The following is a 21306-nucleotide window of genomic DNA, read 5'->3' as shown; positions in this document are numbered from 1 at the left end:
AGATGCTTCATTACTGCAGCATGAGTGCTGCCAGAGTTGGAATGGGAGACTGCAGTGAGGATGGGGTGGGAGGGGTGCGTGAGGGGGTTTGGCCCTTTACCTGGTCCTTTAGTTCTGACAGCTGGCCAGAAAGATTGGTGACCAGCTTCATGGTAGACTCCAGCTTCTCCTGCAGGTTCCTCAGCTCGTTCTGTTCCCCTTCAGAATCGCTGCTGACCAGGGACATGGCTCTCATTCTGGGGAACCAATCAAGGTTTCTTTCCTAGAATTCACAAAGAGAAGCAGAGGGAGGTACTTCTGAGGGTGGAACAGCAAAGAGTTATCTTTTCCCGTCATCCTCCCATGGCTGGCATCAGAGTCTTCCTGGTTAACTCTCCGTGTTGTTTGTTCGTTTATGTTTTGGTTTGGTTTGGAAACAGTTCTCCTTAGGTACTACTGACTGGCCCAAAAGTGTGTAGATCAGGCTGGCCTTGAACTCACAGGGATCTCTGGCTGACTCTGACTTACAAATATTGAGATTAAAGGTGTAGATTACTATGCTTGACCCCACTTAATTATTTTGAGAAAAGGACTCTTATTCATGTGAGCTCCCCAACTTGGCTAAACTCACTGGCCAGCGAACCCCAAGGATCCCCACTTCTTTGGAAGCACAGGTATATACCACCTGGTCTGACTTCTTCCGTGGGTTCTGGGGAGCCAAACCCAGGCCCTCAGGCTTGTGTGGCCAGCACTTTACTGACTGAGCCATCTCCCTAGCCTAGAGAAGCTGCACTCAACACGGTGGAGCTCTTAATTCCCGGAAGAGGAGACTGCTGCAAAGTTGAATGTAAGGGGAAAGTAGGCTTCTAGTTTAAGTTCCTAGCTGAGCAGTGGACACAGCCTCTTTAGCTTCTGTCTGTATTACTATGGCTCTTAGCTTTGCCAAACTACATGACTGACAAGCTTTGTTTCAGATGGGGCAAAAGAACGCGCATAAGAAACAGTAATTTTTAAGTCACAACTCAGGAGCACTGAATACATTCACACTGCTGCATAGCCTACACCAGAATATTTCCTTCTTTCCAACTGAAACGCCGTGCCCTTTATGTGCCCCCTGATGTTACCATCTTTTCTCTGTCTGAGGCTTTGACCACTGTAAGTGCCTTACACTGCACTGTATTTAAAAGGAGCTACATGGGGCTGGGGGGAACCTGCATTAAGTCCCTGCCTGTTCTGGCATTTTAAAATATGTGTGAATTTGCTTGGGTAAAGGATTGTTAATGGACTGAAGACGAGGCAATGGGCTCCTCAATCCATTTCCAGTTGGTGAGCTTCTGGAAGGTACAGCCATGTTCCTTCCAGCCTTCAGTGGGCGACAGATGCTGCTCACTGTACAAGGCCGGGCAGTTCAGCCACATGCCCCACCCAGCTCCATCCTCTTGGTGTCTCAGCCTGTACGTGTGAACGGTCTTTCTCACCTTTGGTTAGCAGAGTGGGACTTTTCCTTCTCTCACCTCACTTCCTTCTTCCCATGATGCCTCCCTCCTGAACAGCATGCTTCATACTCGGGGCAGGGATGCACAGAGATCCAGGGGAACTGACTCACCCTGGGCCTAGCCGCTGTCTTCTCACCTGGGCCACTTTGATCTTATCAATACACACTGCACACTTTTCAGAACACCCCTGTAGGCAGGAACAACGATCTACTATGGGTTCTCAGCTCTGGGAGCCAGTCTTTTCTGACACAGACTATTTTTGTCTTTATGAACCATATGCCCTCTTCAAGATATCTATGGGTATGAAAGGAAAGATGCAGCTGTGTGCCAAAACAAAACAAAGCAAAACAAAAAAAACATTATTTACAAGTGCTGGTGGCTCACTGGGTTTGGACTGTGGACTAGTGGTGTCCGTATCTTGAGAGACCTAAGTCTAGATATGATATATCAGTTGAGACCATTAAACTGTCTTCACTTAAGGTGATCTTGCAGGAGAAGCCATTCATAGACCTGGTTCAAAATAAAGAAGGCAACCCATGTTCTTGCACATCTTTGTGGGGTGTGTGTGTGTGTGTGTGTGTATGTTGGTGGGGGAAGGGAGTCATGATCTCATGTATCCCAAGCTGGCCTCAAACTCACTGTGTATAAGTTGACCTTGAACTCTTGATGCTCCGGCCTCTATCTCTTGACAGTTGAATTATAGCTATGTACTGCCATGTCCACTTCTGTGGCTCTGGGCAAGCATTCTACCAATTGAGCTATATCCCCAGCTCAAATCACAATGTAAAACACCAGGGGAGTCCACGAAGGCATTCCTAGGCGCTCACTACTGTTTAAGGTGAGGGGCTGGACCTACCTCTATGGAGTGACTAGACCAAAGCTGACAGTCAGTGTTTGTGGGAACATGGAGGGATCCTTCACACACTCGACTCTACTCACATGAGCTTAAATAGTTAAATATGAGGTGCTTACAATGTTTCTTTTCTGTTGAAAGAAAAACATGGCACTGTCTACCCTGCTATATCCTCTGATAAACATTTATACTACCCCACATTCATTTTAGTAAATTTCTCGACAGAGCGACAGGCAAAAGATCAGCCCATAAAATACTCTGATTCAAAGCTACTAGCTAAAACACTGAAGTGTTTCTCTGCCTGTAATCTGTTATCTACAGAACAGCTTCAGTGACCTGCTGCTGCTGAGACTCTACAGGCCTGTGTCAGTCACTCAGACACATAAAACCATGTTCCCACCAAGGAAACATCTTTGTTCAAGGGATGAAATGCTGAGGGAGAAAAGAATGTTGTATTTCAGAAGACAGAAGCATGTGGCTGCTGGATAGTGAGCTTTCTCTCATCAGGGTAAACTAGCTTCTGTGAAGGGATCAGATGCTGGGGACTGGCTGACAAAGTCATGTACCCAAATTGATTGAGGGATCTCAGAGGCCAATTTACCCATCAAAAGCCACAGATATCCAGCCTCACTTTAATAAGTTTTGTAGAAGAATGATCCCAGAGAAGGAGAACAAAGATCCCAAATCTTACTATCATTGTCAAGCCCATTTTCAAATAAGATCTTAGGAATTAATTTGTATTTACAAATTCTATATCATTATAGCGGAGTATATGGGTGGACATCCTAGAGTCATTTGAGCTCAAGTGTGTGTAAGCAGGAAAGCACTCTAAAAGTATAACAAAATCAACATAAACTATAGGAAAAATGTGTGGCACCAAGCATGGTGCAGTGGCCACACAGATAATGGTCACTGCATCTGGGTCCTGGGACCTCTTTAAAAGTAGGTATGTTTGCCTTGGACACCTAGGTAGGAAGCGGGTCTTCCATCTCCAGGTGCCTGCCAGGGAAACGAGGAAAGTAGGTGTTAGGTAAGAAAGAGGAGGCTGCATTGAAGCACATGAGCAGAAGGGAGGACTATTACGGTCAGACAAGGTAGCTTGGATCGTAGCTGTACAGCTGTACAGCCCAAGGAAGCATCGGGAATAAGGAGACAGGAACTAACTGTGAGTCAGGGAATGAAGGAAAGAAAAAAGAAAGGTGATGTGAGAGAAGAAAGTCCACCTTACTAGGTGTGGGGCATGCATAGTGAGCAGCCCTAGGCTCATTTGTGATTGTTACTGCTCTGCAAATAGATGCCCCAAGGCCAAGCTGGTAGTAAACTCCTCTAAGGTCAGGCTCTCTAACGCCCTATGTTCTCATGTGCTTAGCAACCCTTTTAGAAAAAAGAGAAGACAGATTTCCAAAGAGTCCATGTCAGTGAATCTTTAAAAGACTCCAGAAGATCCATATATGGGTGTGCACACAGCTTTGAATTTAGGGAATGGTAACACACGACTGAACAATGACAGATTACAATGAGATTGAGCTATAATGAATTTCTACTTCTTCTGTAGCACGTGTGACATCCACCCCACCCCCCACCCCCAGTTCGAGCAGTGACTGCAAAAAGGGCTTTGAACACATGTAAAACGCACACACTTCTTCCACACAAGAGTCCTTGACTCAACTTTACTCTTTCTAGTTTTTTCCCCCTGCTCTATACAGGGGTACCTGTGACTCTGGGATATGAAGGCACTGTTCAACGAGTCCATAAACATCCACAGACATAATGGATCTTTAAACCATAGCAAACTGAAAGAGTGCTGTGGACCAAACTTTCAAACTTCAGTAGCATCTACAACAATCAAAGGTCATGTGTTCTCACCTGGGATAACCCTTCATTCTCTACTTCTTAGGAGATCTTCCATGAAAAGGTAGGAAAGAGATTTTTCTGGGCTATGACCCCTTCACTGCCTCTGTAAGTTCAAAATGTGAAACTGGGGTAGGAGGAACCCCATTAAAATCCTAATGCATAGAAGACAAGTTTCCTAGAACAGAATCTAAGCTCTGTGCTGAAATAACAGATCCTTAAATGTGAGAACTTTGGTATCGCCAGTATTTAAATGAATCACCTGCCTGTTAGGTCAAATCTCCAATTACGAAGTAGTTAAAATTAATTAGCAATTCTAGCCAAACTCTTCTCTCCATTTCCAGCTGGTTTTTGCATGTGGCTCAATAGGATGGATAAGCTCCTGCTGGTTGGGGTTCTTCATCAAGAGGGTTCCAATCTACATGGGGAATCAATCTGAAAAGAAAACCTTCAGACTACTGTAATGCAGTGAAGGTGTGTGTGTGTGTGTGTGTGTGTGTGTGTGTGTGTGTCTGTGTGTGAAGCCTTGGACTTTTAATGCCATTACTAGCTTGTTATCCACAAGTTCTGTCACCATGCATCTAGCCATATTTGCAGACTCTTGCCCTAAAGTCTACTCAGGATCAAAAGCATGCCACTGGCTTGCATTTTTGGAAAAGCCATCCTTGACCATGACATCCTGTTTCTAAGTGAGTTCACACTGTGGGGAATGTGTGTGGTTGTGTGTGTGTGTGTGGGCATCACATGGCATCTGCCATTCTGGGTCTGCTATCCCTCTTCGCCTTCCTCAGTCAGCTTGCTGCTGGCATCTCACATGCCAATGCTATGAGGCACCGTCTGCCCGGGTCCTCCCACAATCCAGTCATGCACTTCCCATCCTTGCAAATACTTCCTCTGTCAGAGCACACAGACTAACTGAAGCCACAGCCGGAAGCAGGCTAACCACAAGTGCTAAAGTTCTGGTTAGTTCTTTTCTAGGTAAGGTTGGAAAAGTCCCTACAAAGGCAAACACTCAAGTTTTAGACCCGGGGGTGGCACTGACCAGCCACTTCAACACATCCTTGACTGGAAAGAGGGAGAGTGTGTGTACATGTGTGTGTGTGTGTGTGTGTGTGTGTGTGTGTGTGTGTGTGTGGAGGGGAGGGGGTGGTAGGGGGGCTGGGAGCAGAGGCAGGGGTTGCCAATGCTGAGAGGCAGGTGTTTTTTTCTTCCCAGGATCAAGTGAAGGAGCTGTTCTGAGAAAGATTCCAGAGAATCCATGGCCTCCTGAGAGGGAGCCCTTCCTTCTTACTTCTCTGCCGTTAACCCAGTTAAAAGTGTGCATTGCTGAGGATATAGCTATAGCTATATACAGAGAGATCAGCAGCAGCAGCAGACACACAGATCCTGTGACGCTGTTGTGAAAGTCCTGGTTTGTGTTGGGAGGGCTGCTCTTGCTGTTTGATACTCATCCAGTGTTTTCTGACAGACATGTGGTCGAGCAGGTTACTTGCCAAACCCTTTGTTCTTCTATAGAAAGTCTCATGAGAACATGAGGACTTGGGAGTTGGGTGAAGGGTAAAACAGATGGGTCATGGAAGAGACGGCAAGGTCTAGGAAATGGAACTATTGCTTTGCCCCCAAGTAATCCCTTTCGGAAGATTCTAGATGTCCAGACTATCTTCAGCTCAGATGGTAGCTGCAACTCTGTGTCTTTTGGCACACTAGAAATCGAGAGGCCAGAAACACACTGGAGTTCAATCTTCAACGCCTCAGAATGCTTAGAGGGGGAGGGAGACGGAACATAATACTTAATTTGGACAAAGCAGACATGTAGGGTACCCAGCAAACTTGGAATCAATTGTCTCTTTGGGGAGCAAGGCTGGGTCATTTACGCTGAAGAAGAAAGTAAAGTATTCTTTAAAGTGTATTTGTTCTTTATGCTCCATGACTTTCATATTTATACATTAAAACCCCCTGGAAAGTATATTCCAACTTGGTAAACTCAGTGGATGCCACAGGCTCTGAGGGAGAGGCACATGAGGTCCAGAGGCTTTAGGGCAGTGAAGCTAGCCTGTGTGATTCCGTAATTACAAACCATATGCCTGTCAGAAAACACTGGATGAGTATCAAACAGCAAGAGCAGCCCTCCCAACACAAACTAGGACTTTCACAACAGTGTCACAGGATCTGTGTGTCTGCTGCTGCTGCTGATCTCTCTGTATATAGCTATAGCTATATCCTCAGCAATGCACACTTTTAATTGGGTTAACGGCAGAGAAGTAAGAAGGAAGGAAAGACAGGAAAGGGAGGAGGTAAGACTTGATACATGGGAAAATGAGCTTCCTGCTCCATTTCTCTATAAACCTAAAATTGCTGAGAAAAATTTAATGAGAGAGAGAGAGAGAGAGAGAGAGAGAGAGATATCTTCTACCTGGAATTTCATTGCTACCTCAAAGAAGCTACCAATGAGAATCCAGTCAACCTAAAGCACAGATGTTGCTTTTTCACCACTTCTATACATGTCTACCACAGATTTGTGACAGTAGAAAGAGCAAAGGCCTGGATCAAAAGCTAGGCAGAGTTAGAGGTGTGACTTTCTCTATCCACACAGGACAGAGTGAGTCAGCTCATTTAGCTCAGGATTTCCTTTCTTCTCTCTCTGTCTCTCTGTCTCTGTCTCTCTCTCAAGAGCTCACTAGCTATTGTACTTGGTGACAATAAGGATCAAGTAGCTGTGAATGTGTCCCCTAAAATGGATGGTATTGTATAAAAGCATTATAAATCAATAAAAAGTCATTTGCTCAAGGTCACATAGCTCACATAGAGGCAATGCTGTAATCTAGATATCAAGACTCCTACCTAAATTACTTTCTTTCTGTGGGATAAGGTTTTGGAGACTCTGTTTTTCTCTTTGACCAGAGGTTTGTCCAAGTCGCTTACAAGTCGAGGTGGTAGTCTGGCCATTTGTGTGCTCGGAATGACATTACTGAAACAGGCACATTACATAATCTCCAGCTGGGCTGTGATGACCTGTTACCCGTCCTAGACTTAGTTAATAGTTGTTCTTGGATGATATAGAACAACAAAGACCAGCTCGTGCCAGCAGAGAGAACCGCACCCAGTTCTGATGAAATTCCCATCCACAGCCAAGTGCAGAATCACCCTTTCAAGTCAGTCTGGGGCCACAGGTGGAGTGTTCCCTGCGCACCCATGGCGACTGTGAGAAGGCAGAGTTCACCACTGGGAGTGACTCGCCTGGGTCCTGGGCACCCGAGGCTGCCACGTTGAGCAAACCAGAGGTCAGGGAGGAGAAGGAGGTAGGCCAGTGGCCTGTGCCAGGCAAGGCAGGACTGGCCCCCTTTGAGACTGTTAATAAGAGACAATCTGGCAAAAGTCACCCTTTTTTGGAATCCAGCATCCAAGCTGGCTTCTGACCTGCTGCTAAGGCAGCTTCCCTTGCAGTTTCCACCAGCTAAGAGCTGACCAGAACATTCCTGGAGTTGGAGATGGAGACCGTGACAATTTTCAGCAGTTTTGATTCGTTCTAGATTCTGTAAGTTTTTAACGTTGACGTGGTTGACTGAATCCAGTGCTTTCTTCTTTGCTTTGATGCCTAATCTGATAACCAAGGTTCTAAAATCTTTTCCCCCAACTAGCAGAAAGTCCTTCCATTCATTCACCTTTGAACAGACACAGACACATAGCTAGGTATGGTGGCATATGCACTTAGGAGGCAGAGACAGGAAGATATTTGTGAGTTCAAGGCCAGCTAGGACTACACAGACTGTGTCTCAACACACGTGAACCAACATACAAGCACACACACACAGCTAATAGCTGTCTCATGTGCCATGGTGTGCTTCCGGAGCTCTTTCAGCTGGGTTGAACAGAAAACTCAAGAGAAGCTTTGTTCAGGATCACTGCTTTGTAGCTATTCTGAGGGCAGGCTAGGAACACACTACAAGTCTTTCTGCCCACAGTTCTCAAGGAACTGAAGAGCTGGTCTGTACCTACTGACCTGAGAGTGGTTTGCAGGGATGGTGCCACCTCTGAAGAATGCATATCAGATGCAGGCTTTCCAGACTCCCCCATCCTCTCCAAATCACCTATCCTAGTCTCTAAATACAAGCCTGAGTCTCCCCTGATACCACTTTGAAAGGTGGTACCCAAGTCTTTTCCCTTTCCCATGTTCCCTGAAGGCATTCACTATAAAAAGACAGGTCTTAAATAATTTCCATTGTGTGCACTTGATAAAGACAGTCCATTTCAGAGTACTTTACAGATTGAGTTTTATATCTCTTATACCTGTTTATCAAATATATACACATACATACATATATATATATGTGTGTGTGTAGTATATGTATATATGGCTGTATACTGTCTGTGGTAGCAATATGATACTACTAAGTGGTTATATCAGACAAAGTTGGTATTTAGAATCATTAGGAATGAATGCAAGAGTCAGGGCAAAGGAATTACAGATGTTGCCTGAATGGGTGGCAGCCCAGTGGACTGTATGATGGATGAAAAAAAATGGGAGGGGGGCTGGGTATAGTTTTTTTTTTTCTTTTTGTTTATTAGCTCTGTCTTGTTGGGTGATGTGTATATAAATATTTACTATAAGCATATAAGCATGTGCTCTCTTGGGTGGTGAACACTTTCTCCGTGGCTCTATCCAACCTTTGTTGGTATGACCCTGACCCTCTGCGGCCTGGAAGACCAGTCAGGTGGCTCCACTCCCCCAGCTCCCCTTCAGCATCTCAGATCCTTTAGGGCTCCACTTTCTGTCAGAAAGGCTGTAACATACAGACTGGGGAAGATGCAGAGCATGCTAGAGCTGTATGCAGAAATGCAGGCCAGATGCCAAGTGCTTCCCAGCACCAAAAAGGTGTCCATGAAGTGCACAGGAAGGAGGGGGTGGCCCCACCCCCTCTACACCAGAGGACAGAACATGTTATGAAGTTAGGTGGGGAAACATAAGCTCAGCAAATGTTTTGTGCAGCTGCCACCGACAGGAACCCAAGCTCAAGCCCAGCGGGTGGGGTCAGAGCCTGGCTGGCTGGCTGGCAGGCTGGGAGGTACACTGAATGGTGCTGACACACAGTTTCCAGCCCCTGAGAAGGCAGTGGCCAAATCCCTCTCCACTTCTCTTTCACCCTGATATTCTTGAACTTGGACATGGTGTCACCTCACTCCAGGGGGCATTCTGGGAATGGTATTTAGAGGGCAGCACAGGCTGTCTCCTCCCGTATGGAAGCTCAGGGCTTTTCACCAATGCATATGGCCTCCCAGGTTAGGCACAAAGTTGTTGCTATGGCACTGAGGATACCGAAACACTGATATCGCTGCCCCAGGAATTTATCGAGACACTCCCTTCCTCCTAGCATCCTCCCTTGATTTCCAGAATCAAAGTCCAAACTGTATGCTTGAATGGAGCAATGGGATGTCACTGTCACATTTCCAATGCCGGGACAAAGCGGAGTCTGTCAAAACTCAGGTAAGACAGGTCAGGGTGGAGCTGGCTGCATGTTCTGCCAGGCTGTGTCTCTCAGTTATATACCTCACATGGGCTCTCATTCTCATTTCCCTCCTGGAGACCCCCGTGGCTGTGACATTTGAGATGCATTTCCCTATGCTGGGCAGCCCTTGCTCCACAGCCACCCAGAACCTTGATTTATCTAGGTATTATCCATGAAGAGTCTCCATGCCAGTCCTTGGACTACCCTTGGCAGAAGCACTGTCCCTGCACTGGAGAGTGCCTGTCTGCAGACTCCAGAGTACAGGCACTCCTTCAGGTCAAGCAAAGTGCACGACTTGGGCCAGTTCTGCTTTAAGACAGAAGGGAGTGACACCCACGCAGAGGCGGGCACTTACTCCCCATTCTGATCTCTCAACCTTGCTAAGGGTAGCTTTCTGTTTACTTCCTGTGTCTTCTTATCAACTACAGACAAACAGGCTGAGGCCAGCGCTCCTCTTGCTTCCCAGTTTTCTCACCTTGGTCCCTCAGAGACCTTTTGTACTGCATACTTTGTTAACACAATCTATTTGCTTGGAACCTTCCTTGAACAGACCTTTTCAGGAAGAAATAAAAAGATTCTCACCTAGCTTCTCATACAGACTGCATTAGGCTCTTTAAGGAAAGCCTTTTCCAAGAACGCAAAGCAAGGGTCCCTCCCCTGCTGGGCAGACACTCTCTACTACCTGAGAGAGGATTAACAAAGAGTTCACAGCGGTGAGAAAGAGTCAGCGAGTCAGCGTGGGGCTTAAGGGATGTCAGAGCAGACATTCTCCGGTCTGATTGTCACTGGGTGAAGCGCAGGGCCTGAGTCACCTGGGTGTGGAAGCTGGTCCGCCTGGTGGTTCTGATGGCTCCTCTACCTTCTTGCCCTTAGAGTCCTCTCTCCCCCACCAGATCTGGCCATCAAGGACTATGCTTTGGTGTCTCAAGTGTAAGTGGTGGTAGAGGTGTTTATCATATATGTCAGATACATTCTTTCCCAGAGCTGTACACTCCCTGCCCTACTTCTGTCATATGGACACTCTCTAGCACTTGAGGTGGTCACCTGGGAGCCAGGCTGGCTATGCACAGCTTTGAGCATTAAACCCCATCTAACCACGAAGCTCAAGGCCTGCTGATTTATGCATTAGCCAGCCAGCATTACCCAGGAGATCCTCTTTCCAGCGGCTCTCCTTCCTACCCCCCACGGGGCCTTTTCTGCCTTTTAAAAAGTGATTAATTCCACACCACAAGGGAGATGAGGCAGCCAGATGACAAAGGCTGCATGCAGCCTCCCGACCAGGAGGGCCCAAGGCCGAGGGCCCTGTGCAGGTGCACAGGCTGCCCCCAACCCCCACCCACTTGCAAGGGAACCTAGATGTATGGGTGGGGCCACCTGAGGCTGAACTGGGGCCCAGCAGCTCTGGTCCAGCTGTGTGACCCTGCAGAGGCTGCTTTACCCAGCTGAGTTCTCATTGGTGAACTGTTTATATCCTGCTAGGTATAGAATGGGCGAGATGCTGCATGGAGGGTGATTAATGATAACCTAGGACAGGCAACCGCTATCCAATCAGCCCTGCTGTTGCCAGTGTACTCTAGCCGCTGTTCAGGTCACCTGGGGAAACACATTCTTAGCCACTGCTGGGTCCTGGGTGACCCTGATTTTTGGCTTACCGCACCGAGGTGCATATTTTACATATCAAAGCAGATCTGGCCTCCAGGTTCTCCCAGCATCCTTCAGTCCTTATTTGGCACACCCAGCTGGCAACCTTGAATTTTCCAGCCCAGAGGCTGAGCTGCCCTTTCCCCAGAGGTTCTTCCTATATAATCCAGTTATTTTGTTCTCATGTTCCTTCGTTCTCTCCCCCCTCCCCCGCCCCCTCTTGGGGCCAGTGAACTCACCTGAGAGCAGCTTCCCAATAATCCTGCCTACACGATCTAATCTGGTTTGAATTGGCTCATTTCATCGGCAGGATAGAAATAGCCTGTCTATCACATGCTACCATGGAGGAGCGGCACTCAGAATAGCCCAGGATATTCTATCGAGTCACCCCACTTTCTATGAAGTTCACTCAGAAACACTTCTTGGGGGGGGGGAGGGATAGCTAAGATTATGAGGTGGAATTTCAAGATACATAAGTGAATCTGTGTTTAATTAGGAAAAGAAATTCATCATTCATTTTTTTTTTTAAAAGCACCTTTCCTTTTAATGTTTTTTTGTGCTTCTAACATTCAAGAATTCAGGCTTCTCCCTTGAATACAGCAGAAAAAAGGGCAACTGTATCTTTCTGGGAATCATATATTTTGTCTCTTACCGTTAATGTCCCCACTTATGTAGTATTTACATCCTCCTGGGCAGATAATTCACAGTGAATTCCTACCCAATAGTATCACCTTAACCTTACACAAGCACAAATCCTCAGTTTGGTGGGCCCAGGACAAAGCCACTGGTGTAGAAATTATATAAAAGGCATGTATATAGCTGTGGAAACACATACGGAGATCCAGATTAACAAAACCCCATAGGCTACTACCTATGGGAAAAGGCAGCCCTATCTATCTATCTATCTATCTATCTATCTATCTATCTATCTATCTATCTATCTATCTCTATGCTGCCAGGGGCTATCTGAGGTCACTGCAGTCATAGCTTACCTGTGACAAAGATGACATCATTTCTATATATTAAGCTGCACATGTATTATAGGAGCCGGAGCCAGGGAACAGAAGAAAGCAAGTTTCTCCAGACTTCTGAGTCACAGACCACTTACCATTGGGGCTGCATCCGAAGGTCAGGTCTACTAGTGAACTGAGAGTAACCCCAGAACTCTAAGACCATTTCTCTGAATCGACAGAAGCCCCACTGATACTAGAGAAAGGGGAAGATACTGTTTTGTTTTGTTTTGTTTTTTTTCCACATAGGATGCTATTAAAATCAAGATGGCTTGGTGACCATTAGCTGGCAGCGGAGGTACCTCCCACAGGGATGGGACTACAAGGAAGCTCTTCTGTCACCATGTGGCCTTCCCGTTTGCTGGCTGCTGTGCTTAGGCTTGCCCACCAGCTGTTGCTCTCCACACCCTCCTGCCACACTCTGGGTCTTATCTGTCTAGTCCCAGATGGGTGTATGAGGTAGCATGAACCTGAATTTGTAGAAGTCCCAGATGGTCAATGGGTTACTGATGTCCTATGACTTGGCTGGGGATTTCATGCCTATGAAAGAGCAGAGCTGGCACTCAGACCAGGATCTTCTGTCCCCACACCCTGTCCCTGGGTAGGAATGGGCTCTGTGGGAAAAGCAACTGATGAAACAAGACAAGGGATGACCAAAAGGAGAGAGCTGAGGATGCAGGTCATATTGTACTTATGTGAAATTTAACTTGTGGGTGAATGGCTGGGAATTTCTCAACTAAAAGATAGTTTCCTTCGTTTCCCCCTAGGGAGAGCAGAAAAGCACAACTGTCCTTGACGGAGAGGAAGAACCTTGTTACCTTGACTGAGGGCCATTTCTTGACTGAACTAGGGAAGGTGATACGCTAACCTATTGAGCCTGTCCTCAAACTCCTGAAATCTTGTCTCCACATCCTGAGGGCTTGCATTACAGGTCTGAGCCACCACATACCTGGCTGTCACGTTTTTTTTTATACAGGTTGGCCATTACCATAAGGGACATATGCCTTTGGGACGTGAATGCAGGCAAATGCTCAGTACTTAGGCAACTCCCCATCCTCCCCATCCATGGCCTGTAGGCTCTCTTCCTAAATCACCAGCCAGACGCTAGCTTTGGGAGTGGAGGCCCATATTCTAGGCCTGATGCCTCTGCCTGAAAGGCGCTGTCCTCAAGGTACCAGAGAGCTCTTTTACCTTCTGAGCTCTTTTACCTACCTGAGGCTTCCCACTTGGTCTCCTGCATGGCCTGCAGCAGATGTGACAGAATCTTAACTGATAGACTAAGGAGAGCAGTGGAGGATTTAAACATCCTCTTCCCCCATCAGGCAAATGCTGTCCTTCCTCAGGGTCGCATGCCACTAAAGAGCCTTTGTCAAAGACATGAAGTGTCTAGGAGGGGTGAGCACTGCTGGCCTTTAGCTTCCCTCCCTGATGGCTGTCCCCTTTCTGTCCTTCACCTGCAGTGACAGCAGTCTCCAAGGCTTGTCTTGCCACACAGCCTAGTTTCCTGCCCAGAATCAGTGAGGAGGAGAGGTCTGGGAGGCCTCTTCCTGACAGTAACAGCTTCCACATAGCATGAGCTCATGGTTGTTACAACACGGGCACGTGACCTGCAGCAGTGCAGCTGAATGTGCCTAGGAGCCTGACAGCCTTGAGTGCTTAGGCTGAACCACACTCAGGTCCTCTCCTGCTATGGCTAAGTTTCTGTCAGGGATTCATGTGGCACCAAGTTGAATCACCACTAAAGAAAAAAGATCATAGGCAAAAGGCTCTGCCTTTTGGCCAGTGGCTCTAATACTCTTCTGTGCCTCTTGTATAAGCACAAAACATCCCGCTCCCCAGCAGTGCTGACATTCAGAGTTAAGAACCCTTTAATGCTCTAGATTTTCCTGCTTTCTGACAAGACATCTTAGCCAATCAAACATGGTACAGACAGGAAGCAGAATGAATGCTCAGGTTCTCAGAGCATTGAATGCAGAGGACTCTGATCAGGCTGTGTGGCAGGCAAGGGGTCACTCTGCTCTTAATCCCAGTCAAGTGACTGCTCACAAGACTTCAGTAAGTCTCCATGACTGAGACGGAAGCTCCAAAGGGCACCAGACTTTTCTATGAGTATAATGTAAGCTGATTAACAGAGCTTCACAATCAGCCCTGGAAAGATTTAAAGATATGACACAGCCAGACACTTTAGAGAGGAGAAAAGTCCAGGTCACCACACATACCTATGGTTAGGTTCATGGCACTGTGCGGGCTGATGAAACATGGACTTGTTTGCCAGTGTCAACCACTGGAGGAATAGACTCAGAGAACTGATGTTTATTAGGGTGTCATGCCCTGATGGGAACTGGCTCTGACACTCTCTGCTTACCTACCCCCATACAGAAGTCTGCTCCCATCTGACCAGGTCTCACCAGCACCCTGCCAGCCATCTCCCATAAAAGTGCTACAGAAACTGATTTCTGAAACCCTGCCTAAAACCTTCTAAAGCTGTGTGGGCAGGCACCGACCCCAGCGTTACTTTCATCTGCATCTATCCCTGTCTTAATATTCATGAAGTATCACCCAAAGATTTCCGTGGTAAAGGCTTGGCCTTCAACTGCAATATTATATCATTGAGAGGTGACTGTACATGAGTGTTGCCTTAATCAATGGATTAATCCAAAGATCAGTTTACAACTTTGATGGCATTATTTGAAGGTTATAGAAACTTCCAGAAGAAGGGCCTACTTGGAGGAAGTAGATCATTGGGAATTTCACTGTATGTTTTGGTTTGTCTGTTTTTCTTCTCCCTCTCCCCACCACCCTTCTTTGTTTTTCTCTGTGTTGCCCCAGTGTATGTGCTCCTATACGTGGGCATGTACACATGGAGGCTGAAGGTGGCCACTGGGTGTTGTCAGAGCTTTGTCAACTTTGGCACAGCCTAGAGTCATCTGAGAAGGAAGTCTCAATTGAGGAACTGCTCAGGTCCAGTTTGCCTATGGGCATGTCTATGAGGCATTTCTTTTTATTACTAATTTATGTAGGAGGTCCCGGCCCACTGTGGGCAGTACCATCCTCTGGGCTGGTAGTCCTGGGCTGTAAGAGAGCCAGTTAAGTATGAGCCTGTGCGGAATACAGCAAGCAGTATTCCTCCATGGTTTCTCTTTCAAGTTCCTGCCCTTAATTCCCCAATGACGGGCTGTGATCTGAAAGCAAGAACCAAATGGCCCTTTCCTCTTGGTCAGTGTTTTATCACAAAAGCAGAAAGGAAATGAAAACAGCTCTTTCCCTCCATTGCTTTCCACATTGTTTTCTGAGCCAGGGTCTCTCGCTGCTCATCACTTGTTTAGTCCACCAAGCTAACAAGCTCTAGGATATATGCCTGTCTCTGTGCTCCCTCCTATCAGTGTGTGTGCGCGTGGGGGGGCAGGGGGTCACAAGCATGTGCCACTAAGCCTGGCTTTTGATGTGGGTGCTGGGATCTGAACTTAACGTTCTCATGGTTGCACAATAAGCACTCCACTCACTGAGCCATCTTCCTGGCCCAGAATCTGCCTTTAAAGGATGATATCTCTTTCGGGCCTCTGCCTCCAAGAAGTGAGTGATAGCCCTTTCCTTCTTTGGTTGTTTGTGTCGGGCATTTGTTACAGTGACTAAAAGAAAAACTGCACAACCCTTGCTCTTGATGGCGTGTTCTTTGCTCGCTGCTCCTCTCTGGCTCCTCTTCCCTTACGTTCCCTCTCAGGACAGGACACTTGCTCTTGATGGCGTCTTTTGCTCGCTGCTCCTCTCTGGCTCCTCTCCCCTTACGTTCCCTCCCTCCAGATCCTTTCCAGAAGCATGCTCTGCTAATCTCTTCCCTTACCCCAGACCATTCCCTGTTGCAAGCAAGTAGTTACAGTGACCAAACAGAATGCCAGATATGGAAGAGCTTTATACGTGGTGAGAGCTACGTACAGTGGGGGTCGGCAGTATTTCTCCTCAGCAGTCACATAACCAGTCTCGTTGCTGTGTGTGCATGTGTGTGTGCGTGACTCACCCATGTGTGCACGGACAGGCCAGAGGCTGACATCAAGCACCTTCTATTGCTCTCTGCCCTCTAAAAAAAGTTTTCTTTTTCTTCCTTTCTATGTGTATGAATGTTTTGCCTGCATGTCTGTATGAGCACCCAACTGGTGCCCGTGGAGGCCAGAAGTGGACATTAAATCCCCTGGTACTGGAATTACAGGTAAGGGTAGCAAGTGTTCTTCTTAACCTCATATCCTACTTTAAAAAATTCATTTATTTATCATCTTTATTGATTTTAATTGTTATGTTTATATTATAAACATAAGTAATAAGTATTATATGTAAATAAGTTATTTACCTATTACATTAACTTTATTACTTTATATATATTTGTTATATTTAATTAGTTAGTTATCTTGTGTATGCACATGGCATATGAATCAGTTTTCTTTCCATCATGTTGGTCTGAGGAATTAAACTCACGTCATCAGGCTTGGCAGCATGTGACTTTCCCCACTGAGCCATCTTGCCACACTCTACACTCCCAATGACCTACTTCCTCCAACTAGGCCCTACTCTGGAAGCCTCGCTGGTTACCTAGACTGGCTGCCTAGTGAGCTTCAGGGATCTGTCTGTCTGCATTTATAGACTTGTGACACCAGGTTTGGCTTTTCCATAGTCACCAGGGATTTCAACCTGGACTCAGAAACTCAGCCCAGCAAGCATTTTGCCCACTGAGCCTTGTCTCCCAGCCCTTGGATGGTAACTGATTAAGTCAAAGTGTTTTGCCTTTTCTGTTAGATTCTTACTACGCAAAGGGTGATTCGCAGATTGGCACCCCAGGGAATCCTTGAAGTGAGTGCTGAGTCAGAATAATACTAAGAAGAGTTCTAAGTGAACTGAAATTTGGGAAACATGTAACTTGTGGTTAATACAGACGGTCATTCACCTTGAGAGGATCTAAGGTCACTTAGGAGACATGCCTCTGGGAGGGAGGGCCTAGACTTGGTTAGCTGAGGTGGGAACACCCATCCTAAATGTGAGTGGCACTGTTCCATGGGCTGGGGTCCCAGGCTGAAGGCAAATGAGAGAGCAGCCGAGAAGCAGCACTCACACTGTGGGCGGTGTGAGCAGATGCCTCTCACTCCTGCCTTCACGCCTCCCTGAAGCCGCTTCTCATCTGGTATCTGGTCACAGCCATGAACCGAGCACCTGATACAAACCCTAAGGATTCAAGATACATATGGTAGTTCCCTCTCCAGGAAGCCTTCGAGCTGGTAGGACTGGGGGGTGCAGGAAGTATTACCACACGACTGTGGCACCGCACGCAGTACAGTTCACTACCCCTTGCTAGCATGGGTGCTGCTGCTTACTGGGACAGACGTGATATGAACATGTTTCTAGGCCTGAAAGTCTTACACACAGAAACCACAGCAGAGCTTGGTTAGGGAAACTCATGGTCAGTTGGAGCACACTGGTTCCTGGCCACTGGGAGGAGGGCAACAATCGTGGAGCCCACTCCTGAGTGAGCCCAGGTTCATCACCCTGCTTTGACAGTCCATGCTTCTTCGCTTTTCCACACCCTCCCCCGCCCCTGCCCTGCACATTCTAACAAATTTGGAAAGCATGTGTTATAAAGGGCAGCTGGCTGGGGACTCTCATAGCACACGTCTTATGATTCCTCAAAGCCCTGTGAGAGAAGAGTTATCTAGAAAACCTACAGCAGCTAACTCTCTGCCTTGCTGGGACACAGAAATATACACTTCCCATCAGCAGGAAGGTTAACCTGGAGCTTAGACTCCCTCATGTGATCCCTTCCATATAATCAGCAGAGCTCCTAGAAGGCTGAGCCCAGAGAAACAAGTCATGCTGAAAACTATACATATTAATTATGGGGTATTTAAAGGACCAATTTTAGTGGGACTGGAGACGTTAAACAAACAAAAACAATGTGGAATACCAAGGAGAGGTAGACTGAGACAGATACTAAGCTGGGAGGTGGAGTTTGAGATAAGATAAGGCAGCCCTGAGTCCATTTTCCCAAAGTCTCAGCCTCCCTTCCTTGAGAACCGGTGGGCAGAGCTGGCGCCAGTTGAACCTCAGGGAACAGAGGTGCACAGAGTACTGAGGTCTCAGCCCATAGGTTTTTGGTATGTGGCTCCTCTACAGGTGCCAGAAACATTGAACCAGAAAGGCAGAGCCGAGGCTGCCGGGGCTGCCTTGCTTTGGGGCCCCTTCTTACCCTGATCATCTCTGCCACGTAACTCTCAGGCCCCGTGTACTCTGTGGAGTCCTTCACTTTCACCAGCACGATGAAGCACAGATAGTGCCACATGTTGTGTTCTTCCTTGATGTGCTCTTCAAAGGTGACAGTCTTATTGTCAAACTTGTCCCTTTCCAAGCCTAAATGAGAGACAGAACACCCCATGAGCCACCATGATACAGCAAAGTCAGCATAGCTTGTTGTCTTGATTAATCTGAAGGCAGTGTTGGAGTCTTTTGGCCTTAAAACCCACTTTCATCATGGTAGGAGGGCACAGGCAGGGAGTCTGACTTACCAGGTTTTATTTGATATTAATGTTTTGTTTTAAAACAGGGTCTCATGTAGCCCAGGCTGGCCTTAAACTCACTATGTAGCCAGGGGGTAACTTTGAACTCCTGGTACTTCTGCTTCAAACTCCCAAGTGCTGGATTTACAGATAGGTAATACCATGTGCAGATCCTAGGGTCTGAAAATCCTGCTTTCTACTGAAGGCCAGGTGCCTTGGCTGCCTCACGGGTGCATGGGAAACCTGCCTTCCAGCTTCTAGGGGAAGAACATGAGGATAGGCTCAGGCCCTGGAGGACATCCGTGATTTTAAACTCCCTTGTCCCAGGTAAATGCCAAAGTGTGGACATGACAAAAAAGAACTTTAAACCAATTTCAGATGCTGGTTGATAACTGTATTTTGTAGAGGCCTGGGCTAGCCATTATGAAATTAGAATTGAGTAAAGGAAATATATTTCAGGCCATTAGTAGGGTTTGGATTCCTCACATTAAAAGAAGGGAGCACAAATATACAGAGTAAGGACAATGATATAGACACGGCAATGCTGAGGTAGAATTAGAGGTAGCCATCTTTTTGTTATCTATATGAAACTAGAGGAACAGATGTAGGTGGATCCGTCTCCATGTCTTTCTATGCACACACAAAGGCATACATACACACCAGCCCATAGATCTACAGCCTAAACCTGGAACAGTGGTCATCAATAGGAATGAACACTTAGATGTTGCCTACTAAATGCCTATTTCACTATGAACAACTTAAGAAATGGCTGATTGTATGGCTGGATCGGAGAAGGCAAAGGTTGGAGACTGGAAATTCTTAAGCTGCCAGAAAAATATACAGTACAAAAAAAAATTATGACAGGACAAAACACAAAAGGCAGCCTGAAGGGTTCTCACTGGCCAAACCCAAGGGAAAATGAGCATCAAGGCAGAACCTGATACAATGGCACATCACCATAGTTGGGAGGCTGAGGCAGGAGGACCACAAGTTCAAGGCCAGCTTACGCTAACTCAAAATTAAGGTAAGATGTTATGCCAAACTTAATGAACTGAATAAATAAATATGGGAAATAATTTCTGAGGCAAGAATCATTAGGGGATACTAAAGCTGGGGCTGAATGTGCAAAGGGAGGAACACCAAGGTTACTTACAAGGTTTCCAAGTGAGAAACATACCAAATATGTCCTTATCCAAGAGAACAGAGTGAGTATCGGCAGCTGTATACTTTAAGCTATGGCTTAATGTTTCCCTGGTGTGGCATACTGAGACGGTGAGAAAATATGTCTTCAATATTCGTATACAAATGTATAAGCTTAGCTCTACTAGAAGGGACCTTCAGAGAAACTCAAATCAAAGGATTTCCTACTAAACAAGTGCCTTATGTCCTTCACAAATGCCTGTGGAGGGGCTGAAGAGATGGCTCAGTGGTGAAGAACACTGGCTGTTTCTCCAGAGGTCATGAGTTGAATTCTCAGCAACCATGTGGTAGCTCACAACCATCTGTAATAGAGTCTGATGCCCTTTCTGGTGTACAGACAAACATGTGGATCAAGCACTCCTATACACAAATAAACAAATCTTTAAATTAAAAAAAAAAAAAAAGCCCATGGAGTTAAGAGGAGCCCAAATGTAGGATGTCACATGGCCTGGGACTTTCTAAAGGCACTAGTGGAATGAAGGGTGAGTTTTTAAAATTAGATAGACAGATAGCCTTGTCTTAAATTTCCCAGCAACTATACTGCAATCATGTAAGAGAATGTTCTTGCCAGCAGCAAATACATACTGAAATGTTGAAGATCAACAGGGCATCGTGTCAGCCACTGACACTGAATCGGTTCAGAAAAACTGTGTGTGTGTGTGTGTGTGTGTGTGTGTGTGTGTGTGTGTGTAGAAAGTAAAGGAAAGGGAAGCCAGTATTAAAATTAAAATTAGGGGAATCTTAGGAGCTGGGAGCAACTCTTTGTACTAATTCTATGACTTTTCTGTCACTAAAATTACAGCAAAATAAAAAGCTTAAAAACTAGGTCTTAAAGAGGCTAAAAATTAAAGAATTTAGATGTTTAAAACAAAGTTTCCCTTTTTTAGTATCCATATTGGGAAGGAATTCATAAATTTAGTAACCATATTCTGAATAATCCTGATATGATTACTCAGCTTCCAGATTCCCACATGATTAGTTTGCATTTACATACATTTTCCTATAGTAATACTTTTAGAGACTTTTTTGGTACCTCATGAAACTATTTTTATTTTGGTTTTTGAGACAGGGTGTCATGTAGCAAAGGCTGGCCTCAAACCCATAGTCCTCCTGGCCCAGCCTCCTCCTGAGTGTTGAAATTGCAGGTGTGAGCACTTGTTTCCTGCAGCAGTTCCTACTTAGCCTGCAGCGTGAAGGGGTTGGGGGTGGGAGTGGCTATGTCAGGAGCTTATCCAAGTC

At 46.3% G+C, this 21306-nt stretch overlaps 1 protein-coding gene across 13 annotated transcripts in view; it reads right to left on the bottom strand.

The window, feature by feature from the left end:
- The window catches only part of Itpr1 (inositol 1,4,5-trisphosphate receptor type 1), a 336899-nt gene that overhangs the window by 8387 nt on the left and 307206 nt on the right, over positions 1-21306 (bottom strand). For all 13 annotated transcript variants that reach the window (XM_029478976.1, XM_029478977.1, XM_029478980.1 and 10 more), the window contains 2 exons: positions 18561-18721; positions 101-262 (listed from right to left, as the gene is read on the bottom strand). In XM_029478976.1, the coding sequence (XP_029334836.1) occupies positions 101-262; positions 18561-18721 (323 nt within the window). The remainder of the gene's footprint in view (positions 1-100; positions 263-18560; positions 18722-21306) is intronic.

This window comes from Mus caroli, chromosome 6, assembly GCF_900094665.2.
Source record: "Mus caroli chromosome 6, CAROLI_EIJ_v1.1, whole genome shotgun sequence".
NCBI classification, from domain to species: domain Eukaryota; kingdom Metazoa; phylum Chordata; class Mammalia; order Rodentia; family Muridae; genus Mus; species Mus caroli.
Note: the sequence above shows the minus strand (reverse complement) of the source record. Positions and strands in the feature narration are given on the sequence as shown.